The following is a 26,253-nucleotide window of genomic DNA, read 5'->3' as shown; positions in this document are numbered from 1 at the left end:
AGACGAGCAGGCTGTAAAAAATGATGGCAATTACAAAGGCCATTAAAATGGGAGACCAAACTGAGATCGGAATCTAATGAACTGCAGGGTTTTAACATATAATCAGAATGGCTTTTCACATCTTTGTGTGTTCAGGTTATCAGACTGCACATAACATGTTGAAACTATTTGAAGGACTAGGAGCCCATATGGAAAAATGTATTTACCAAGTATATTTTTGCAATATATAAAAATGGCCAAAAATTATTTATTAAATATATTTTTTAAATGCATTTATTTATATTTAGTATTGTATTGTTGCGATGGTAAGTACTTTCAACAAAGTTTACAGATATAGCTAAATCATACTGACTTCTGTGTTTTGCATTGTACTTTGCATTAACCATTGATTGTATGCAGTAAGATGTATGTATAAATGTGTTTCAAATAAACAAGAAATCAAATCATTGAACGGCATTTTTAGTGTATCAATATATACAACACTTGCTTTTGCCACATTAAAGGCTCAGTGGCTAATATTTAAAATGAAGATACTGAAATACAAACTCATTTCAAAAGATATTCCAAAGAGTAAACTACATTAGACATATATTTTGGCTTTTTTCATACATTTTCAAATATATTTGATAATTACATTTACATACATTTATTTTTGTATGGTACATTTCTATATGTAATATTTCCCCTTACATTTTAAAAGAAATGTATTTTAAAATATATTTGGTTAATACAGCAATATAATCTAAAATTCATTTCAGTGTTTGGAATGTATTTTGGCATGAATGGCAATGTATTTGACATGTATTTAAAATGTACAAAACTGGCATGTCTGGCATCAGCAATAGGGAAATATCCTCATGAATTTTGACCACAATTTGGTGGAATTAATTACAAAAAACTCTGCACACACAAATGAGACAGGAAGCTTTTTTGTTTTGTTATGTTTTGTTTACAGTTTGAGAGAAAACAATGCACACTTGATTGAATTTTATCATAATCGGTTCTGACATTCTGAAATCAGTGCAGCTAAATTTACTCCTTTACTCTGTTCACACCCATCAATAACATGAATCTTGTGATCTGATTAAAAGAGGACAACCCTAAGTACAATGTGTCTTATAGATGCATTGTAATCCATTCACTCAAAGCACCTTTGGACGTGGTCAGGCACACGTATGACCACATAACGTTTGATGTGTGGATACTGAAGCGCTCCAGTGCATCCCGACAGCATCAAAGGACCACTAATCAACTGCATGAATACATTAGTGGCACAAAGCAGCTCTGTGGTTTCTGTGGTCTGTTTATAAGTTGTGTTAGCAGTCCATGCGGTATAAATGTGTTGTAACAGCCAGTACATTTACATAAACAACAATTTACAACAAGAAGTTCTGACATGGTAAATGTGAGTGACACAGTGGTGAAGGTTTCATCTCCACTTAGGGGGGATGCACCGCTCATACTACCTGACCCATAATATGATAAATGTTTTATACTATTATTAGCATTAAGGATGTGTTACACTAGGAATGCATCATTAAATTATTATTATATTAATATGAGAAACATTCTCATCTTGAACACTTCAAACTGTTGATATTGATCTCCCTATTGACAGAAATATTCACGATTATAATGATGCAGTTGGTTAACCAAGAATAGTGAAGTATCTGGCTGATTCTCAAAACTCAACCAGACATTTTAGCATCCGGTTGGCAGTACTAACAGAGCACTGGACCATGGAGCTCAAAACTGGACTCTTCAGTCCAAAACAGAACTCCTGCTAACCTTAGTTAGATATATACTATATGGGCAAAAGTACTGGAACACACCTCTTAATCATTGAATTCAGGTGTTTCATTCAGTCCCATTGCCATAGATATATAGAATCAAGCACCTAGCCATGCAGTCTGCCTTTACAAACATTTGTGAAAGAATGGGTCATTCTAAAGAGCTCAGTGAATTCAATTATGGAACTGCAATAGGATGCCACTATTTCTTGCAGTCAGTTTGTGAAATTTCTTCCCTTCTAGATATTCCTTGATCAACTGTGAGTGGTATCAATAACTGCAGAGCACAGAAATTGTGTGCCTGGAGCTTCATGACAGGGGTTTCCATGGCCAAGCAGTTGCATGCGATCCTTACATCACCAAGCACAATGCCAAGCAATGAATGGAGTGGTGTAAAGCACACTGCCACTGGACCCTGGAGCAGTGGAAATATATTCTGTGGAGTGATGAATCACGCCTGTCTATCTGGCAGTCTGATGGATGGGTCTGGGTTTGGCGAATGCCAGGAGAACGTTACCTGCCTGATTGCATTGTGCCAGCTGTAAAGTTTAGTGGAGGAGGGATAATGCTATGGGGTTGTTCTGCAGGGGTTGGCCTGGACCCCTTAGTTCCAGTGAAGGGAAATCTTAATGCTTCAGCAGACCAAGACATTTTGGACAACTGTATGCTTCCAAATTTGTGGGAACAGTTTGTGGAAGACCCTTTTCTGTTCCAGCCAGTTCTTCTACACCAAATTCACCCAGCCATACCTTTATGGACTTTGTTTTGTGCACCAGGGCACAAAACAAAGTCCATAAAGGTATGGCTGGGTGAATTTGGTGTAGAAGAACTTGACTGGCCCACACAGAGCTCTGACCTCAACCCCATCAATCACCTTTGGGATGAACTAACAGAGATTGCGAGCCAGGCCCTCTCATACAACAGTCAGTGTCTGACCTCACAAATACTAAGTACAGATCTAGATGTAGAAGGGTATTTCTACAGAAACGTCCACTTTTCTATCTATCAATAGGTGTCACTGGTGTTGCCAATCCTCATTGGTGTTACACATAAGAAAGGTAACCCCAGAGACAGTAACACCCGTGACATTTTTAATGAAAAATGCGTTTTACAAAATGCCTGCTACACAGCATTAAACCATAAGTTGTCAATCATGGAATATCCACTAAAATATAATTTAATCCATTTGTATTCTATTTTTTCACAATTACCTTAGAATAAAGTTAAAAGGTCACACCTGTGACTTCGACTAAGCTTCACATGAAATCATGAGCTAAATGAGAAAATTTCTGATAACTGAAAAGACACAGTGGACTTACCATGTGCTTTTCTTCATAGATCTTCTGAAAATAAGTAAAAGGAAGTCAAGTGATGTCATCAGTGTGATTTGTATTTTAACATAAGAGATTTTTTGTTATGCTATCCAGTGACACGACTCCTAGGGACAACAACTTTCATCATATATTTTATAATATTTATTTGGCATTTGTTTTCTTTGTCATTTAATTCACACATTTCATAGTCATATATAGATTATTGCAGTTAAAATTGCGGAAAAGCATATTTTTTACTTTAAAATATGGCACTCACCCTTTACATATGACTGTGGGGACATGCATTTCTGAGGTGCTTGGAATTCTAGATAACTGATTTAAAAAACAATATTGTTAAATTGATGACTCAAGAAGGTGTAATTGTTAGAAATAACATATTGTTTTATTTTAAAACATAAACAAACTGTAATACCCTAATTTAAGTGTAATATATCTGTAAACGCTAGGGACACAAAAATGGATATTTCTGTAGAATGACCCAGAAACTTTTTTCTAGGTTTAACAAAGTAAATGAATCTGCTAGACCTAGTAAACTTCTTAGCTAGCTAGCTAGCATTTCCCGTGAAGACGTGATGGAAAATACAGATTTAAACCAAATATCTTCTCTGTTTGAGCCATGGTTGTTTAAAATGATAGAATTTAAAAATACATATATTTTGGTCAAATTTAACAACCATGAGCAATCACAACACCCTGTTAAAAAGCACAGTCTGGATGTGTTGAGTGCTAATTGTTGGGGGGAGGGATACATTATCCTCCTTCATTACCTTTTAAACATGTGCCTATGAAACTACACCCTTCCTCCTGTCACAACACCCAGTTGTAAGTGGTCACTGGAGATACACTGGAGACCCATGGGAATGCCAAGTGTTAACCGCAACACATCTAACACATCTTGATATAGATGTTAAAACCAAGTGTGAACAGAGCTTTAGATCAATGCATCACAACGCGTCAATACCTTTATACATCTCTTAAGTAAAGTGATCGGTCCTGCAGCTTGTGAAAGCCTGTGGCTGTAAAGCACTATCTGAGCCACAAATAGCTCGGTGATTTGCTTATAAAAACACAACTCCTTTCTGCTCCACTCACAAGTCCTTCACACTTTACCCCTTGCATCATCTGAACACCTACCTCTCTATGTAAACCCTTAGGTCTCTTTAGAGGCCCTCTTTCCCTCCAGATCCCCCTTACCGCCGCCTTGTAGGTCTGTACTGTGTACTTATTTTTGTCTCAGACACTCACAGATGGGAACGCACTGAGACATCAGTCAGAACTAATCATCTTCTCCCTTCTCCGATGAGTTCCAATATTTATCTCTCAGAATCCCCCATCCATATCACTGAATCAGTGGTTAGCATGACAGATCATTATTCATTCATAGGAAAGCATTAATGGTAAATGTGCCTGTCCAAGCATAAAGAAGGGAGTTAAATGAGCTGCATGGATGTCCATTACTCTTAGGTGGTTGCTAACAGGTGGTGCATTTGTGTTGTTGAGAGCTGTAGTAAGTGTCTGTTCTGTGCAGTGAGCTCCAGCTTCTCTTTTCTGAGGAAAGCTATTTTTATTCAAAATAAACTATAGTCTATAGTCTATAGACAGTTTTGACTCATTCATTTTTCTGTTTTGGTGACACAAGCGGCACAACTAGTTCTTCATGTTTAGGAGCCTCATATTTCATGCTGCTTTCTTAGCAGACATTATTGGTATTGGTGTTCATAAGACTGTTAGATTCTGCTGCTTTAACATAGTTTCTGAACAAAATTTCCATAGCTGTTTACTGTCAAAACAACATTTTGTTTATTAATAGGTGAAGATGTTTCTAGCATGATGATGTCTCAGTCCCACGCTCTTCTAAATTTAGCTCAGGTTTCAGTAACTTGTAATGGTTTTTACTCTTATAAGCAAAATGGAAAGTTCAGTGTTGACTTCCAGGGTGCATTCCTTAAAAAACAACAAAAAGCTTTACTTCAGTGTAAGTACATGCCAAGTCTCCAATCTTAACATCTTAACATGACTGTTGATGATATGCAGTCAGCTCTGGCAGTGATGGGAAAAAAAAACATTTTTTTTTAAAGTCTTTGTGTTTAACTAGCTCAATCTCACAAAAAAACACAAACTCCAAAAAAGTTGGAATGCTGTGTAAAATATAAATAAAAGCAGAATGAAATGATTTGAAAATCTCATTACATTTTACGCAGCATCCCATCTTTTTTGGAATTGGGGTTGTACTTTTAATTAAAACCTTTTTTTTCAATGCCACGTTACAATTAATAGCACTCTTAGAAATTCTAATGAACATAATGTAACTGAAGCATGTTGCTATTTATCTTTTACCTTTTCCCTCTACTTGAGTGTTTAGGATCTCTTAAGTCACATGTGTCAAGCTCCAGTCCTTGTGGGCCAAAACACTGCAGACTTCAGGATGCTGCCTCGTTAAACACACCTGATTCAGCTCATCGGCTAATTAGAAAGGCCTCCACGAATTGAATCCACGCTAATACCCACGATTTGTGTTTGTGAGTTTATATTCTGTAAACGAACAACCACAGTGGTAAAATACTGTACATGTATGGTTCATTTTTATGCATTTAACCGTTTTTAATAAAAAATGTATATTAATCATTACATTTTACAATTCTTTGACAGTGAAAATACTTTCTTTTAACAGTGTAGAATCCTAGAGAATCTGAAGAGATTCTGTATTGAGGGTGGTCTCAAATACTTTTCTTTGTATTCTCTAACCTCAGAGAAGGCTCATCAGTGTTACGTTGGTGAAGGAAGGTTGGACAAAGTGGTACATGCAGGGGTGCCAATAATTCTTTTGTGTTTGACAAGGACATTTTTTTAAGGACATTACATTTTTTACCCACCTTTAACAATGGTGCCAATAATTATGAGGTCGACTGTAGTGTTTGTAGTGTATGGCTTCCTGTCAAACTACTACTGGGCAATTCAATATCCACGATAACTGAAAACTGAGTTCCTACAGTGTTCCTTCTAGCATCACCAGTAAAACAAAGATGCATAGTTCATTGAGCAGAGCTTTATAGTCTGCGGGTGTTCCTCTTTGCCCAGAGCTTTGGCATCTCAAAGCTTTTAGTGGAATTTCTTCTTTAACAATTCTTTCTCTTGGATGGACTGAGCAGTGTGTTCAATCTTTTAACATCAGAAGCTTGAGGCTTTTCTGCCTCTTTGAGTTCATCAACTTTACTGGGAAACCAGATAAATTCAGTTTGTAAGTTTGATTGTAAGCAATCTAGATTTAACATAGTGCTAAGTGGTTTGAAAAATGACGGAATTGGCTAGAGAAGTGTCTGTGTATTTATGCATGTTTGTGTCATGAGTAGAGAGTTCTTAGCATTGCAGATCTAACTAAGGGCATGACTAGACAGGCTCTTCCTTCTGTCACTGTTTTGTATTCCTGTAGTCACAACATAAGGCTGCCAACCAAACTGAGAGTGCTGAACCTCTAATATGCAATATGATATTCTGGCCTTTTCAGGAGGGTAAAGGCCAAAAAAACACAAAGAAAACTGCCCTTTTACGTGCCCAGAAAGGGAGTCTATCATCAATAGAAGCAATAAATGTGAAATTCTCCTCTTACTTGACTCTGCATCTAATATCACCCTCTCACCTCTTTGATTCAGTCTATCACTATTTCACTCCATCTTTTTGTTTATTTTCTATCCTATGTGTCTGTTTCTCTCGAGGGCGTCTGAGAGTATAATAAACTCTCCAGTGTGACTCTGTGTGTGTGTGTGTGTGTGTGTTCTCTGGCGTCAATTGAGACGGTCCATCAGTGTGTCTGGCAGCCCAAGGGAGCACTGCACCATACACAGCCATAAATAATGAACGTGCTATCGCTCTTTCTCCTCTCTCTTCTCCCAGAACACACAGAGGCTTGTGGAGCTTATTCAGTGCAGAACAGTAGCATTTTTTTGGGCAGGAGATTCACAAAGTCAGAAGTCTTGCAAGTTGTAAATGTAACTTCATTCATTTATGCATTCATTCATTCATGTATTCATTCATTCATTTATTCATTCATTCGGAAACAGCAGCTGTCCTTTATATTGCGCAAACATTTCATGACAGATGAATGAACTATATAATACAAAACCAAAACAAAAAACTAATAACAATATAGCCACTAGCCAGGTGTCACCAATCCTACAAACCAGACTGCTGCCTTTCAGACAAGAACCACCTGTGCTATCAGGTAAAGGCTGCCATTTCACCACCCGCTGTTTTGGTTCATTTTTCCTCATGATGTTTGCTATTGCTGACTAGACTTTAACTGGAAAACAAACTTTGTTTCCCATCTGAATGATCAAAACACTGCACAGAAGTGCATGTAGACTGATGTGTGGATAGCTAGTCCCAATACTGGAGGAGACAAGAGAAACTGCTTCAAACAGCTGTTGAAGCAGCTTAAACCAGAGGATAGTAGGAGTAGGAGTGACAAACATAGTGAAAACCAACTGTACTTATAATTCTGTGTTTTGTTTGTGTTTATATGTGTTAATATGCTCTGTGTTCTGTGTATTTTGTACTTGGTGCAAAATAAAATAAAGAAAAAAACATGGACTACAAAGCCACAAAATGTACAGCTGGCTCCGTATAGCTGCTGTGATTGGCCCCCGGGCATTCTTTCAAGTCAGTCTTGTGATAGGCTTAGTTCACCAATAATCAACATCAAATTTAATGACATTCAAAGGAATCAGCTGTCCCTATTTCCCCAAATACTGCTCTCTCTCTCCATCCCTGCTGTGCCTTTTCTCTACTCAGCTACTCTGTATGAGGACGAGCACGTGCTGCCTCTAACAGACATGAAGCACCACTCCATCTGTAAACTGCCTCTAATGCAGCATAAGCAAGGCAAGTTTATTTGTACAGCACCTTTCATACACAGCAGCAATTCAAAGTGCTTCATACAATCAAAGAAAAATGAAACCATTAATTTATAAAGCTTATGATGTCCTGAGATCTAACACCTTAGAAAGACAGTTGCAAAATAATCAGAATCATAAAAATGAAAATGAAAAATAATCAAAAAAATACATCAAAGTGCATTTCAGAGATGAAAAAACAATAAAATAAAGGACTAAACACTAAACACAGAACACTGTAGTGCCAAGATGAAGTGCAGTGCTAAACAAAGACATGAGAAAACAAGAATGTCATTAAACTGGGCCTAAAGATGGCTATATTTGGAGAATATCTGACCTAATCTGGGAGTTTGTTCCAGCAGTTGGAAGCATAATGATTGAATGATGCCTGACCATGTTTGGTCCTGATTCTGGGTATTGCTAACTGACTGGTCACTAGTAATCAGAGAGGCCTATCGGGTTTGTGTACTTTAAGCAGATGCTCTATGTATTTTGGTTCAAGGCCATTTCGTGATCTAAATCTGGTCTGCCCTGTTTTGTTGATTTTCTAGGTGAAAAGAAGTCCACATCCTCTACAGAGAACACACTTCTGCACATTTCAATGTACAATTACTGTTTATTTCCTTGTTAATATTAACAAGGAAAAAATAAAATATAATCTGTACAAAACATAAAACCTATTTTAGGTTTTATGTTTTTCCCCAAATACATTAAACACAGCAAATAAACAGAAACTGTGCACAAACATTTGCAGAAAATCAGCTTATTGAAATTTGTTTACTGTAGAGGATGTTTTAACTTAGTTTAACTTAAACTTAACAAAACAGGTAATTTGACTAGGGGTGTTCTTTAGTAAAGAAAACTGTTCTATATAGAACCATGAACACTAAAAGAACACTTTGTATAATGAAAGAGTTCTTTGCATTGTGAAAGAGTTCTTCAGACTGAGGGAAATGTGCTGTAGATGGTTCTATATAGAACCTTTATGAAAAAGGGTTCTATATATTACCCAAAAGAGTTCTTCTGTTGTTTCTTAAGAGCGTATGTTATGCGTAGAAGTGTAACCATGGTGAAAAGGATGTTGTTGTGAGTATCGTACATGCAATACTGAAAGGAAACAGTTGCTTCACATCACTCTGAATAGATGTTCTGAATGTTCTTTCACTTCAGTGAAGACCATGTCTCCATTGGGTAAACGGACCGTGTGACACTGTAGCTTTCACCTGCATACAGATGAGCACTTCCCCTTCATGTCCTTTCCCCCCTGTCCCCCTCCTCTCCCTCTGTCTCTCTACCATACTCTGTGTCTCCTCAGACAGCAGCCGTGTCTGCCTCAAACTCTTCTCACTTGTTTACCTTCCATCATGCCGCATCAATGGATCACACTGGCATGTGTGTGTGTGTGTGTGTGTGTGTGTGTGTGTGTGTGTGTGCTGTGTGCACTTTGAGGACAAAATGTTCCAAGTATGTTGGAAACCCAGTAAAAAATAAAGGTTTACCAACAAAATCATTCTGACTCTGCAAAGTGCTTTTCACAAAAGCTATATGTTTAATTTCCAGCATAGTTTCCTACTCAAACACTCCTGATTCACCCCAGTACCTAATCGTTAGGTTTAGTAGGTGTGTTTAGAGCAGGAAAATAACCAAACTGTGCTGGACACTGGCCCTCTAGGACTGCAATTCACCACCCCTGGCATAAGCCAATTGTCACCAACCCTTCACCTGGAGATCTGCCTTCCTGCTGGTTTCACCTCCAACCCAAATCTAACACACCTTATTCAGCTATGCAAGTACTTGTGAGGGCAATAAATAGTTTAATTAGGTGGGGTCAGTTTGGGTGAGATAAAGAAGGAAGGTAGATTTCAGTAAGTTAGATCTCCAGGAGCAGATTTGCTTGCTTAATGCATTCTTATTACATATGCAGGTTGGTGTTGGATAGCCTTTTTTCTTCCAATAAATTAAATGACCATTCGGAAACTGTATTTTGTGTTTACTTGGGTTTCCTTTGAATTTTATTTAATTTTGTTTGAAGATCTGAAATAATTAGGTGTGACAAATATGCAAAAATAGAAGTAATTAGAAGGGGGCCAAACACTTTTTCATGGCACTCTATCTAAGCATGCTGTATTAAGAACATCCTTCTTCAGTGGAGATGAATATCGCATATTGCCAAAAACTAAACTCTTAAGCAAGTTTTTACATGTTTTCCTTCTTCTAATCAAGGCCATGACTACATATGCTCTCCTTTCTCATCCATTTTACTCATCCATTTTTTCTGTATGGGACATTTTTCTCCTCACCCCATGCTAATCCTTTCCATCCTCTACTGCTCCTCTATTCCACCTGAGTGTTTGCCCCCTCTCACCTTTCCCCTGACTGTTTTCTGTAGCAGTGATGTGAGTAGTAGAAGTCAGAAGGGTCACTGCCGGGCTGCACGTTTCCTATGGCCTGTTGAGCATGCACACACAGCGCCTCCTCCATGCTGCAAGGGTGAACGTGCACGTGCATGACACAGCAAAACGTGACTGCTGTCACCATGCATACTCATCTTCATCTCACCCCAGCATTCCTCTTTTTTCCCTTTTTCAGTGCAGCTGTGAGCATATGATTGGGCCTGGAATAATTCATCATGTTTTCATCATCATAAGTGCATGAAGTGTCTGGATGAGAGACCTAGAGTGAGAGAGAGAGAGAGAGAGAGAGAGAGAGAGAGAGATCATTATACAGCATGGGGATACATGCCTGTAGAGCCCTAGGCTCATTCACACACACATGCATGCACACTTTGACCCTGGGCTGTACCAGGCCACATTAAATAATGATGTACTCCAAAGCTCCACAACATCAATCTGAGACATGAGCACACAGACATTGCTCATTCACAGCTGAACATGGCCCCTTTGACATCACACAGACCGACACTCAAGCCCCTGTCCCTCTCTGCTGCTGCTGTGATTGGCTGGCTGGCTCTCCACACGCTCATGACGTCTGCTGTTTGGTTGGCTCCTTTTAGACTCAGGCCCTGCCCTGTTCTCTTGGGATGAGATTGTGATGACATCATGCTATAGGTCTGGCTGAGCTCAGGGGCTTACTGTGGGCACGCAGGCTGCTTGCTGTGATCTGATGCATGTCGAACAAATGATGCACTCAGTGTGTCCTTCCTCAGGGAATGGACAACAGAAGAGATAATACATCTGATAATATATAATACATGTATGTTCACTTTAGGGATATTTTTTTAAAACATGTTTTCAGATACATGTTTTATCTGTTTTATCTACATTTTAAAGATAGCAATAATCTTGATGATTATTATATAATAATTACTCATGATTACTATGTAATAATAATAATAATAATAATAATAATAATAATAATAATAATAGTGATTTTGAACACAAATTTAATACAAATTTAAACACAATGCAAAGGGTAACAAGAGTTTTCAAATTATGCAAAAAAAAAAAAAAGTTACAAAGTGACAAAAACTGTAGATAAAAAGCCATTTTTGCTCCACAGCTTTTATACGCTTTCCAATAATGTGATCATCCATTTACTAAAACACATGCTGGCTATTTGCAGTGCTACTCCTGAGGTTAAACCTGGCCAGAGCTGGCCAGAGCAGGTTAATCCTAAAGTACTGACAGACTTGAATAGTCTCTGATTAGAGGCACTCATATTGTACTCCCCTTCCTCCTTTCCTCCTTCTTGAGGACAGATTAAAGTTTGGCGCCCTCTCCTGGCTAAGACTGTGTATTGTCTATGTCACTGATCACCAAACCTGCTCCTGCAGACCTGCTTTCCTGAAAGCTTCCTCCAACTCAAATCTAACATGCCTCCTGTAGTTAACCCCTTAAAATCCCAGGATTATTACATACTAAAGTTTATTATTCAGTACAGGGAGGACTGTGCAAACTGGCTGAACTATGCTTAGGTCAGAGAAGTGTGTGACAAAACTTTGAGCCTGCCGGCAAGCTATGGCAATTTAAAGGGTTAACCAAAGACTTCTGAAAGCAATCATTAGGTAGATCAGGTGGGCCAATTAATGTTAGACCAGAACTGCCATCTTTATGTTAGTCTTTGCTCTAATATATTTGAGTATAAAGATTTCATATAGTAAGTGATGTTCATTCATTTTGGAGTAAATATTAGTATAGTACTTGATGTTTTGGGGACAATATTCAAGACCAAATAAAATACATACACTATTTATGTGTTTGTTTATTGGTAGTTGTCATTGCAGCATTTACAGTAGTAGTTGCATTTCTCAAAATAATGTAAAATGCTTGGGTGATTGTACTTTGTAGATATACTTAAGTATTATTAAGTGTACTGTCATATGCAACAGTTTGAATGCCACTGGTCAAATTACACGTTGATATAAGTTAAAAATAACACATTCTATACAGATAACAAACTCATATGTGACATAAAACAAATTTTAGGGCACAGTTTTGATTTCTTTGCTTAGTTTAACATAGCGGGAAAAACATAAAATATAAAATGTGCTATAACTTTTCCAAAGGCCACATTTTGTGTTGGATTTTTTCTAATATGTTAAATTCAGCAAATAATCAGTATGTGTGCATTATTGTTCTATGTAGAGACTGTGTTACTGTAATGTTACTTTAATGTAAAAAAATGCCCTGCTGGAGCACCCTGTTAAACATCTTCTAAAAATTATTTATTTATTTATTCATTCTCTATTCTCTTTATCTCATTTTTTTTTCTGGTCTGGATTAAACATGCATGGGTTGTCTTTGCAGGTTCCTAAATGTAAAGGGTGAAGTTGAATATGAGGTCATGTTAAGGTCTTAGAGCAGATAAAGGGATTGTGCTTCTCTCATGAGTCTCTTTAGTCACTACCACTCTCTGCTCTTACCCATAAATCCTCATTTCCCCACTGGGGGCTACTTTCAGCCTATTTTTCTGCTTTCTGAACATTAGCACCATATTTTATTCCACATGTTGCCTCTCTACTCTCTCTTTCCTTCTTTCTGTCTCAGATTTAGCTCCATCTGTCTTCAACCCCTCTTCCTTATTAATACTGAGTGAAAGGAAATGGCCTTGGTGGGTTTAATGAACAGACATGGTCCAGACTGTGTCCTGTCACCTTCACACTGCTGCCTCTGGCTCTGCATTAAATATGAATGTGACATGTACACTGCTCTGTGTGTGTGTGTGACACTTATTCACATTGATCCATGTAGACATTTATACCACTGTGTTGTCTTTCATTTAATTGGTAATAAAGGTCACAGCTTGCCCTAAATGAAAAGATAAATCAAATAAATAAATCAGTGGTAACACAAACCCCCATATGACAGCAAAGGACCTGCAGGGCTGACACAGGACTTTACATTTTTCTACATCATCACTACATTTTTAAAAGACTTTTATTAGCATCAGGTCTCACCATAAGATGGAAATAATAGCACAAATGCTTGTGAAAACTGCATCACTGCTTTTATGGAATATCAGAGCCTCTAAAAGCAGTTTTGCTGTATATCATTTATGTCCTGTGGGTGCTTATGGGAAGTGATATCTGCTCTGCAGGTGGTAGAAGAAAGAGACATAAAGAGAGTGGAGGAGTGAGGAAAGAGAGGGGAAGGGGTCATGTTGTGTTCCTCGGCTCCTACACACAGACCTCCCACATCAACACAGAGGCCTACAGGAACCTAAGTAGAAGAAAGATTTTACTTTCCCAAGATGCTCTTTGTTTTTCTTTAAAACCCGTTTGTCATCATTTCTAATAACCTGCTAATAAGTGATGAGTTGTGTTTGGGGCTTAGATGGCACGATGATGCCTTGTCTGGCAGTGGGGTCAGACAGACTGCCAGGTCACACATGTAGAGGCATGTGAGAGCTGTTTGGGCAGTGCCTCTCTCGTCCTCTCTCTCTCCTTCTGCTTGTCTCCTTCATCTGTGTGTATGCGCAGCTCTATCCAGTCTGTGGTCTCAGGTGCAGTGGAGAGAGTGGCGGGGGGGTGGGGGGTGGGGGGGACTAAAAATAACTCTGCATATTACCTCTATCTCTCTCTCATCCTCCATCTTTTTGTCTCACTCGCTCTTTCTCTCTTCATCTATCTCTCTTTCTTTCAGTTTCCCTCTTTCTGATTCTCTCACTCCCTCTCTTTCTCTCCAACTCTGTTTCTCATTCTCTCTCCCTTTCTTACTGTCTCTCTTTCTCTCTCTCTCTCTCTCTCTCTCTCTCACACACACACACACACACACACACCCACACACACACTCTCTTTCACTGTCTGTCTTGCTATCTCTCTCCATCCAGCTCTCTCGTCATCTCTCTCCCTCCCTCTTTGTGTCTCTCTCCTCCTCCTTCTGTTCTTTCTTTTCCTCTCTCTCTCTCTCTCTCCCTCCCTCTTTCTGTCCATCTCTCTCTCATTCTCCCTCTCTTGTCTCTCTCCTCCTCTTTCTTTCTTTCTTTCTCTCTCTCTTTCTCCCTCCATCTTTCAGTCTGTCATTCTCTCTTTTCTCCCTAACTTTCTCTCCTTTTGTTTGTCTCAATCACTCTTTATCTCTCTCCTACTCCCTCTTTCCCCTCTCCTTCTCTTTCTTTATCTCTCATTCTCTCCCTCTCTATCTCTCTCACCCCCCCCCCCCCCCCACTCTCTCTGTCAGTGGCTTTAGCTGAATCATTATGATAAATTCTCAGGTCTCTCATCTGGGATGCACTGAGCTAATTTATTCCTTAATTTCCATGATGATAAATAGAATGAAATAGAGTGTGTGCTTGTTGCTTGTGCATGTGTGTGTGTGTGTGTGTGTGTGTGAGAGAGAGAGAAAGAGAGAGAGAGAGAGAGAGAGAGAGAGAGAGAGAACGTGTGTCTACGAGAAAGAGAGAGAGAGGTAAACACAGAGGTGTAAACAAAGCCATGCAGAGTGATTGCAAATCGGAAAGTCATGTCTTCCCTCGCTCCTGTTACAGAGGTTTAGGCTGTCCTCCTCTCCTCACTCCTCAGCATGTGTCTCTTCAGAGCGAAGAGGCTGCATCGCTTTCAGCAGCCATGTCTCTGAAATGTATCTTTACATCATCCTGGAGTGCTTTTCCCTTTAAACAAGATATTCAGACGACACCAGCGTTCACTCCTCTGTGAATTAGCAACCAGGTCAGTCAGCAGCTTAGCAGCACATTTCCATCTTAACACTCTTTACCGTGGGTTATTGTTGTTGTTGTTTTGAAATGTGGCCCATTCTGTATGACCTAATTTAGAGAAATGACCACTTTTCATGATCATTCATGTAATACAGCACAACAAGCTCTGCTACTTGCTGACAGCTCATATACAAAATTAATGGCATGGAGACCCAGTGGCAGTAAAAACACTGACTCAGTCTTCACAACGGTGTGTGATTGGCTTATGAATGATGAATGTTATTCTTCTGAGAGACAGCTTAAGCAGATCAATCCTTGGGTCCGCTGCTGCTCTCATCAGAAAAACAATGCATATTATTTAATGCTCCACTGAAATCTTGTGGGTGTTATGATCGAGTCTATTCGCACTCTAGAAATAATCAGGGGAGTCATTTTCATATTTCATGCTTTATAAACTCTTTTATTTCACATCTGCTCAGGTCCTGCAGATACAAACCTACTTGCACCATGTTTTTCCATAGTGTTTGAATATAGCATTCTCCAGACACAACTGTTTTACATCATTCTCAGCATTAAAACATACAGCCTTCATGAATAATGATTCTGCAGAACATTATGCACTTGATTTGATTAGGCAGTAAATTCTGCTCTTCATGTATCCAAACAAATTTAAAACGTAATGTGTGTAAAATGCAGCCCAAGCTATACAATCACTTTCTCAGATGCATCCAAATTACATCACTGCATACTAAAGTGCACAAGAACACCTTTTTCTATAGGAGAAATGTAAACATTCATCATTTCTGTATGTGGCTCCTGACATACTGAGCAGCATAGGACTGCCTGAAAGTCCGTTGCGCCTCCACATCTTCCTCAGAGTCATACTGCTCCTCTTTCTCTTCTTCCTCCTCATCTTCCTCTTCATCTTCCTCCATCTCTCTCTGCCTGCGCAGAGCTCTACTCAGAGACTGAAGAACAGAAAAAGGCAGAGAAATGTATGAGAGACCCATGGACATATAAGAGTTAATACACTCTCAGAAATAAAGGTACGAAACTGTTACTGTGGTGGTACCCTCAAGGGTACATCTCAGTACCTGTAGACAGGGAACTTAATTGTACCATAATCCATTGAAGTTATATTTTCTAAGTTGTATTGACTCCACACACCCTGTCTCATCTCCAGGCATTAGGTTATGAAAAGGTACAGCTATGTACTTTTCACCTGGAAAAACTTATTTAAGATATACGATTGGACCTTAAAACCACTGATGTCCCTTTGAGGGAACATTTACATTGTTTGTACTTTGATGAACGAAAAATGTACCTGCACAGAACCTTTATTTCTAACAGTGTAAGAGGTAATAACTGAGGTGCATGTACTCAGAATTTCCTTATGAAACAACTATATATCATTAAGATGATCCCTTAAGAGGCACATTTTTCAAAAGTTTTGGAAAATTCGTTCCTGCAGAAGTAAAAATAAAAAAATCTTGAGCTTTACTACCAAAACTGTCTTGAGAACTGACAGAATATTTATCAGAACATTCTGTATTATGTACATATTTCCTTTGTTTTTTACTTTTCTACATTATTTGAGCATGGCAGCTGTTCTTTATAATGTGTAAAAAATTCATGATGGACCAATACAAATGCTCTAAAACTGCTTAGAAAAAATTTCTTTCCATTGACTTACATTAAAATCTAACAATATTTTGCCCTCTTTTGTAAAGGTACTATTTTGGAGATACTTTTTTTTCTATATGGACGATATATAAAGTTTGGACAAATTACATATTTTGTTGATTTTCTGGAAAAAAGTGAAAATAAGTACACATTCTCTACAGAAAAAATAAACATAAAATCTGGCCTCTGTGATGAGGCAAACGCATTGCCCATCACCAGAGACTGTGTAGGTGTGTGTGCCTCTATAAAAATTATGGCACATTTTATATTTTGTTGTTTTTTTGCCATATGATAAACTCAGCAACTAATTAGAAATTGTACACTAAAATTAGCACTAAAATGTCATATTTAAGTGTGTTTCCTGTACAGGATGGATGTGATTATTTTCACTTAGAAAATCAACAAAATATGTACTTTCATATACTTTGGGGATTTTAACTTTTGCATACATACATATATGAACCCTACAAAACTCTAGAAAATATGTTTAACATGACAAACAAACAAACTAAAGTACTTTGCAACGTCTTTGCATGGTGATACCTGGTTCCTATTATTAAAACTGTAAATCCTGTAAACATCTCTGAATAGGAAAATTTTTCTTTGTATAAGCAAAGTATGTTGATATTTCTCAAAAAAATCAGTGGAATTTCCCTTTTAGGTGCCATCTTTATATGTGATTACTTTATGAAGACAACATTAGAGAATAGGCTCCTCATTATTACCTACCATCCCCATGAGTGAATTATACTGAAATTTAGAAAATTGTAAGTATCTTTGTACTGAGACCGTATTTTTTCTCAGAACACTTGCATGACTTGACTGCATTCCCTTCAATGAGTAAATTCCAAAAACTGAGTGATTTCTGTTAAACCCCGTCCCTTCTAAGTTCACCTGTTTGGGCTGCTCGAAGTTCATTCTGGGGATGGTGGGAGGGGGGCTGGGATACTGGGGCAGCCTGAGGGTAGACATGGGTGGGCTTGAGTATTGGGGCAGTCTGAGGGTAGAAGCAGGGGGGCTTGGGTAATGGGCCATGTCGGCAGTAGAGGTTGTAGTTTCCATCAGAGATCCTGTCACTTGGATACGGTTCCTAAACAACTGTAAAGGCATGACAGCATCAAACAGGATCCTTCACAACTGTAAAACACATCAACATCATCATCAAAATGTACTGAGCTACTAAGTTAGTATTCACCTCTAGATCTTTGTGAATGTCCATAGTTTCCATGTTATTGAAGGTATGTGTATAAACTTCCAAAGCTTTGGAATGAAATAGCATCTCCACCATGATGAAGTCTGTGAAGATCCTCTGAAATAAACGGAATTGGTTTTCATGATTCAGTGAACTGTGATTCTACAGCGAATTAGGCAATTAAAAATATTAAAAAGCATTTAAATGCACACTAATCATGCACAAAAAACAATTAAAATGTGTGCATTGTGTATCTATACACTTCTGTATGTCTTAACTTATCTTTACACTATATCTTCTTTTAGTTTATGTAAGTTTTTCAAGGACAGCAAAAAACCTCTGTACGTCACTCAGGATAAGACTGTCTGCTAAATGTAAACACTATTTCCAAAACCAGACTGTATATGTTGTGTGCAGTTTGTTGGATGTGAATTACTGACCTTTACATCCTCCAGTTTTTGTCTCTGGAAGTCAATGATAGCGTCCTCCATCTGCCTTGTGCTCCTGTTTGCGTTGCTGCTGGCTTTCTGAACGTTCACTTCTGCCTATATAAAGTTAAACACAGCAGAAATCTCTAGCACAGGGGTCAGCAACCCAAATGTTAAGAAGAGCCATTTTGTCCTTTCAGCAAAAATCAAACCACCTTGGGGGCCACAATATTTTTTGTCCATTTTACCATCTTGGCTGTAAATATGTCTCAGTATGTGCTCAGTATGTCCTAGTACAGGCTAACTAATGTAATAGAAACAAAAATGCAGACTTACTATGCACTGCTTTAAGCTTTAGCTCAGCTATAGCTGGTTTTCTCACATCTCCAGCAGGAAACTTTCCCAAAAGTGGAATATTTTCTTGTAAAATGTCTTTCAATGTTCAAATTTTTACAAGGCTGGAGCCAGCTTCTCATTCGCCAGCTTCTTGTTTGAATTTTCCTGTTGGAATATTCTAACGAGAAGCTAACTTCAGCTTCGTGACTTTTTAGTGTTTGATGGTTTCTCGCTGCACATTAAACGTATCAGGAAACCAGCTTATAAATGCAAATAAGTTTGTTCATCTCCAAATTATCAATGTACATCTTAAATCTTTCTCTTTGCCTTTTTGTTAGCTACTAGCTAGGTGAGACTGTTGTCTGTGTCGCTATGGTGACCAACAATCTGCACACCGACCTTCAAGGTTAAAGGGTGAATCAGCAGTTATACATTAACTCCAGCGTTTAAGACCATTTATTGTTAAAACAGTGTTAGAATGATCAGCAGAGCTTTATTTTACTGCGAAGGAGGATTATTTTATTTTTACCTAAAAATCGAATTTTGCTGTGGAGCCTCAACAGGGCAGCATGTTGCCGACCCCTGCTCTAGCAGGATATACAACGATCACTGCACACCTCTAAACACTCACTTTCATTATGAACATGGGAAAGCTAGGGGCATCTCCATGACAGATAAAGCCTTGTTCTGAACTATGCATACTGCCTCTATACTGGATGCCATTTCAAGTCTGTAGCTTGACTTTGAATTAAATTATACACTGTTAAAGGCAGAAGTTTCAATTGAGAATTCCCATTAATGGTATTATTTACATTCATGAAAGAGTGTAAATAACTACTAAAGGTAAAATCAGTTATGATAATATCAAACAGCAACCCATTCCTCCAAGAGAATTCCAGTTGTCTGTTGGCTTTACCTGTGACTGGTGGACTTATTTAAGGAAAACAGCATTAGAGTCAAAATATATAAACTTTCACGTGCAGAATCAATCTAGATCAGTGATTCTCAGCCCTGGTTCTGAAGACCCACTTAGTATTTTCCCTGCTTCCCACACACCTGATCCAACTAATCAGTTCATTAACTGCCCATTATTGAGTTTAAGTGGTTGAATTAATGCAGGAAAAACACTAAAATAAAGCACTGAAACTGAGAAACACTGATCTAGATCATTTAATGTGAAACACTGGAACAGTTAACATGTGAGACTTTAAAGGATACAATGCTCTGTCTGTCCGCTGGGTTCTTCAGCCGGATCTTTTCCAGTCTATGTAGTTCTTTCAACTCCCTGTTGCGATCTGCACTAAACTTCTTCAAGTCTGCCTGAAAATCATTAGTTTTGTGCTTTCGATTTAGACTTGTAGACCACAGAATCACAATAAAGAAGTAAGTAGGAGTCACAAGAAAACATATCTGGCATATACATTGCCTATCAAAAGTTTGGGCACAGCTTGCCTTCTTTCAAAATTTGTGTGTGTAGTGTTTGATTTTTACTGTTCATTTTCAATAAAGTAATAAAAACATCTGCAAATGTTTTGCTAAGATAAAACAGCTATTTACTAACACGTTGGGGAAATTTGGCAGCACTCAGCTTCATGTTCATCACAGTGACTTCTTTGGCCCAAAGGTAGTGTAAACGGCTGAAAGGTTTGCTGATAAGTGCTGATATCATAACAAGGGGATGAAATGTTCTGCAGGGTTTGGCATTATTCCAAAGACAGCACTTTTGTCAGTTAGTCCTTAAGTTTTGCAGTTTTTGAAAAATGGCTCAAAACAAACAAAAAAAACTTTTTTCTGTTTTCTGTTTAATGAGTTAAATTAAGAAAATATAATAAAACTTTTTTTAAAAAGCTAAGTGTCCCCCTGAACTTTTGAAAGGCAGTGTACATAAAAGGTAATAGCAGTAGGGAACTCACTCGTTTAGTTTTCACTATATCACCATATGCCTTCAGTGGGGTGACCACACGTGTGTCCAGCCTTTCCACCTGGGCAGACGAGAATGTTTAGTGAGATCAGCCACTGAGAATAGAGTTATCCTCCTGCTTCAGCCATCACAGGTCATTCTCATCTCATCCTACCTCAGCCTGCCTGTAGTCCTGGACCATGGCCAAGTCCTCTGAGAGGTTCTTCAGACATATGCTCAGCTCAGGGTCCTCTGTGCAGGCGAAGTCATGCAGCTGACGAGCCAGCATGTCGGCCTTGTCCCGGAGTTTAGCTGTCTTGCGGGTGTATGCAGCTAACAGCGTGCAGAACTGACCCATATACTTCTCAGCATTGCTTATGGTCATCTCCATTGCCTTCAGCTGGGTATCTCTGGAGAACAGAGTCAGTTACTGATAAGCTTAGAGACTATGATCAACTTGAGGTGGATCATCCCCTTGAACTCAAGGTTTACTAATACATTATTAATCTTAAGACTTATTATTACATTGTTATATTACAGTACATATGAATCAAGCACACTAGTACATACAATAAGAGGGCAAAGAAGAAGGAAAAAAAAACAGGTTGTAGTGAGGGTACTAGGGTCTTCAATCTTCAAGTTTAAAATCTTTGAGAACTATTAGTATGTTCTGGAATTATAAACTACAGAAATATCAGGGATATGAGCCATTCTTTTAAACTGGGAACAAGTGAGAAGGAAGGAAAAATAAACACTGCACTACAGGAGACGAGTACACAAATTATATATGTAAGAGTCATAATCCAGGAATTTCTTACTATAAGCAATATAAGCAGTCAACGATTATCCCCTCATGAGAATTTATTTATTTATTTAATTAGTTGGTTAGTTAGTTAGCAAGTTAGTTAATTAGTTATATTTTTTTTTGGTTTAGTTTATTGTTGTTTGTGTATGTTAAAAAAATCTCATTGATGACTTGCTTTTTACAAATAATCACTCTATGTCCTACAGATGATGCAAAAGTTTGATCACCCCTGGTCGAATAACATGTTTTGTTGATTTTCTAAGTGAAAATAATTGAACACATCCTCTACAGACGTAAAACTTAAATATAGCTCCTCTGCAAATTTTAGTGCACAATTTTGTGTTATTTGCTGAGTTTAACACTTTAAATGGCCAGGGACCACCGGCAGGCCCAAAGTTCTATTACACACCTAAGAATAGAACTTACCAATAGCTTAGCCAGTTGGCATTGAAGTCCCACTTAATAATAAGCCTTAGTGTGTAATAAGCCTGGGATTTTAAGGGAGTAACATGTTGGGAAAAATAAAACATAAAATATAAAACGTGCCATAACTTTTGCAAACGCCATATTGTATGTTTTAGTTATTCCCCCATTGTGTTAAATTCAGCAAATAAGCAGTAATTGTGCTTTCAACGTGCAGAAGTGTGCTCTCTGTAGAGGATGTGTTAACTTTTGTGTTAATTTTCACAACAAGAAAACATGTGATTTGACCAACCTTTGCATACAACTGTTTGTTGTAGGTTATTGGTAAGATTCATCTGATAATATATAGATAATTATTGCTTTCTTATGTTTACAAAATGAATTGTTCATTCTTGCACACAATATAATATGACTGGGTAAAGTGGGATAGGATGTTGCTTAGGACCTCCAAATGTTCAGAGATGGCTCTGGCTCATTATTGTCTGTATGAGGAAATTTCTATATTTTCAGTATTAAGCAGGTCTGAGTTTCTATTGTCATGACGTGACACGCAAAACAGAACGTCAGTACGTTTGGTAGAGCCATTAGCATGTAACGTCTAAACTGAGTTTACTCAAAAACTGTGTACATGAATGTATTTGACTCAAGAGGCAGTTTACTTTGACACAAATAACGACTCTAGAAAATCATAAAGACATATAAGCACAAGGAGAGAGCACAGGAAAGCAGGGTTGAAGTGTTTATGATTTCAAAGCTCGTGAGTAAATTTCTTGCATGAACTATTTTCATAAATCTCGGTGTTATGAACTATGCTAACCATGCTAACCTTCAGCTGACCACATGGCTGCAGAGCTTGCCGTATGGCCTAACGCTCGAAGCCTTGAAGTGCTCAGTGTAGCTCACTCAGAATCACTGCTCGAGCCTGTCAGACAGTAATTTATTCTACACAAAGCAAACTAAATCATACCTGGAGAAAACTGAAGTCATGGCTGTACAAATGTGTCCTGCTTGAAGCGGGTCGTGCGTTTTTCTTGCAGAATACCTGCACCAGGTAACTGAGCTGTTACTATGGAAATGACAACAGAGCAGCTGCTCGTATTGCCTGATTGTCCACCACTAGATGGCAGTAGAGTCATTCTAGTGGAGCTACGCTGCTTTTACAGTATGAAACGGAAGGTAAAATGTGTCAGTCACAGCCTCACTCACACATAAACACAAACACGCATCTTAACGTTATTATTTTCCCATGTTCCTCTACGTGTCCATTAGTATTTTGTTTGTTTTGTCTGTGTTCTTGTCTTTATCTGTGTGTGATAATGCGGTGGACATGCTGAGGTGTAAATGAGGCTTTGATGGTGCTGCCAAGTTTCCCTTGTGGACAGCTGTTATGATAAACACCGCAGTCTACAGGCAACAGATCCGTCCCCACGGTACACACACACCCTCTCTCCTGCCTCCACTCAGACACGCAAATGAAAACAAACTTCCTGCCAAATCTCTCTCTCTCTCTCTCTCTCTCTCTCTCTCTCTCTCTCTCTCTCTCTCTCTCTCTCCTCTCTCTCTCTTCTCAATTCAATAAGCTTTATTAGCATGGCCATGCTCATTTACAGAGTATTGCCAAATCATTATCAAGAAGGAACAAGGAAAATGAACGTTTAGAAGAATAAAGAGATATACGACTTGTAAATTTCATTTGATAGAAAAATTATTGTGATAAAAATCACATAAAAGAACAGTAAAACAGCAGTTTGGAATTATGGTGAAAAGAAAATTAAGGGGAAAATACTAAAAATATATATTTTAATAAATACATTGAGGTGTTTACAAATAGGGCAATTTTTGTTATGTGTGTGTGTGTGTGTGTGTGTCGCTCACTGCCCCTCATATTGTGGCAGGCAGATATATATCATGCTGATACAGTTTGTCATTATCTCAAAAAAGGTTAAATTGGGGTGAATCTTCTCAAATTTTATGAAGTATATTTTTCATAGTTGTTTGTGTTTTTCATGCTCTGTGAGGAAGTGCAGCTCTGTCTCCACAGTGTTGCTGTTGCAGTGCTGGCAGAGTCTCTGCTCTTTAGGCAGCCAGGATCTCTTATAGCGGCCGGTCTACACGGCCAGGCTGTGTTCGCTGAGTCTGTGCTGGGTTCTTATAGCAGCCAGTCTGCATGGCCAGGCTGTGTTCGCTGAGTCTGTGCTGTGTTCTTATAGCAGCCAGTCTGCATGGCCAGGCTGTGTTCGCTGAGTCTGTACTTTGTCAGCGTGGTTCTGTGTTTAATATCAGTCACTGTGCTCAGGTACTCGCTACAGTGTACTGTTGTTTTAGGGCCAGATAGCACCGCATTTTGCTTTGTCTGTGTGTTCCAATAGTTGATGTAGTTTTGTTTTGAAGTGTTATAATTTGGTTTGGTCTGATTGTGTGTATTACAGGCTGCTCCAGGTTTAGTGTGTGTTAGTGGACTCAGCGTCAAGACCAGCTCAGCTCTTGGCATTGCAGGGCTTTGTGGTGATAGGAATGTTTTTAGATTTAGCCAATATTTCATTGTTCTTTTTTTAATTTTGAGCAGCAGTTTGATTGTGTAGAATGCCCTGCATGCTTTCTCTCTCAGCTCACTGACTGCTGGATTGAAGTAGATGAACTAATCTTCAATCCTAAATAATTGAACTCTGTACAGGGGTCTGGTTTGTGTGTTCAGAGTTGTTTCCCTGAGATCTGGATCTTTTTTGAGAAATGATTGTTGTGGTCTTTTTCAGGTTTACTGCCAGGGCCCAGTTCTAGCAGTACTGCTCCAGCAGGTCCAGGTTCTATTGTAGGCCCTGCTCTGTGGGGAACAGCAGAACCAGGGCATCTGCATAGAGCAGGAATTTGATTTCTGAGTCGTGTAGAGTGAGACCAGGTGCAGCTCTCCTTCTCTCTGTCTCTCTCTCTCTCTCCTTCTCTCACCCTCTCTCCCTCTCTCTCTCTCTCTCTCTCTCTCTCTCTTTCCCAGTTTCTGTCTCTCTCCTTCTCTCCATCTCTCTCCTTCTTCCTCTAGTGTATCTCTATCTCTCTCTCCTCATGTTTATCTCTCTCTGTCTCTGTCTTTTTCTCCCATCTCTCTTTCTCTCTCTCTTTTCTTGTTCTTTCTCCCTCTCTCCCTTTCTGTCTCCCCATATGTCCCTTATTTCTTTCTTTCTCTCTGTCCCCTAACTTCCTTTCTCTACCCTCTTTCCTCCCTCTCTCTTTTTCCCTGTCTGTTTGTGTCTCTCTTGTTCTCTCTCCCTCTCTCTCTTCCCTGTCTATTACTCGCTCTCTCTCCTTCTCTCCTTCTCTCTCACTCAGCCCCCCCACCATACACATTAATATATTAATATACTCTCTCTCTCTTTCTCTCTCTCTCTTTCTCTCTTTGTCTCTGTCTGTCTGAATTTCTCTCTCACTCTCTCCATCTTTCTCTCCCTTCTCCCCTCTCTCTTTCTCTCGTTCTCTATCCCTCTCTCCCCTTCTGTCTCCCCAACTGCCCCCTCCTCCTCTTTCTTTCTCTTTCTCTGCCTCTCTCTCCTTCTTTCTTTCTCTGTCCCCTATCTCCCTCTCTCTCTCTCTTCTCCTTTGTCTGTCTCTCTCTCCCTCTCTTTCTCTCTCACTCAGCCCCCCCCCCACCATACACATATTAATATATTAATATAAAAAAGTCTGGACTATTTTTATGAAGAATGCACACGTACACAGTACATAACAAAACATATATTTGCCCACACTTAGCAGAGGCAACTATGTAATCAGAACACAACAGCCACTGTGCCAGTTTCTGATATGGATCTTTACTGCTACTAAAAGTCTATAGGGAGTGATACGTGCCACTGCATAAAAAACAAACCAATTTGGCTACATCTGACCCTGGTGTAGACAGCAGAGGATGAAACATGGTAAAGGAATGGAGTATGTATGAATCAACACCACTGTTAAAGTTATGTTCGGCAAAAAAAACTGCAATTTTCCACCTTATTCTTTTAAAGGTCAGCCACAATGTCTGAAGTTTGCTTCTTTAGTTTTGCCCTTAACCCATGAGGTGAATGTAGCTAATTAGTAATGAAAGCTTTTATGCACCAGTTTAGCGTCTCAAACAGACTTGCTTGTGTGGGTTTTGCATAGCTGTAAACACTGTATAACTGTAAACATGGACAAAAATACAGACAAAAAGTCAGGCTTGAAGACTGCCACTTCTACTGTATTTAGCTTGCATATGCAACGTGTAATAATCAGTTTTCGTAGATCATAGTATGTCATACAGTGTCAGAAACAACACACTGAAGTCTATTTGAGATAATTTAATAACTCCACATAGTTTGAGGTTTGCATGATGATTTAGGTATGCAGTGCT

At 38.7% G+C, this 26,253-nt stretch overlaps 1 protein-coding gene across 1 annotated transcript; it reads right to left on the bottom strand.

The window, feature by feature from the left end:
* Window positions 1–15,699: 15,699 nt before the first annotated feature.
* Window positions 15,700–23,340, bottom strand: LOC118818062 (CBY1-interacting BAR domain-containing protein 2-like). The gene is made up of 9 exons (XM_036585172.1): window positions 22,861–23,340; window positions 20,841–21,075; window positions 20,679–20,747; window positions 19,984–20,085; window positions 19,682–19,687; window positions 18,442–18,546; window positions 18,005–18,118; window positions 17,704–17,907; window positions 15,700–16,094 (listed from the first exon to the last, which is right to left on the bottom strand). The coding sequence occupies exons 1-9, from the start codon at window positions 22,878–22,880 to the stop codon at window positions 15,924–15,926; spliced, it is 1,026 nt and encodes a 341-aa protein (XP_036441065.1). The 5' UTR covers window positions 22,881–23,340; the 3' UTR covers window positions 15,700–15,923.
* Between the last annotated feature and the right edge of the window lie 2,913 nt (window positions 23,341–26,253).

This window comes from Colossoma macropomum, unplaced genomic scaffold (assembly GCF_904425465.1).
Source record: "Colossoma macropomum unplaced genomic scaffold, Colossoma_macropomum, whole genome shotgun sequence".
Lineage (NCBI taxonomy): Eukaryota > Metazoa > Chordata > Actinopteri > Characiformes > Serrasalmidae > Colossoma > Colossoma macropomum.
Note: the sequence above shows the minus strand (reverse complement) of the source record. Positions and strands in the feature narration are given on the sequence as shown.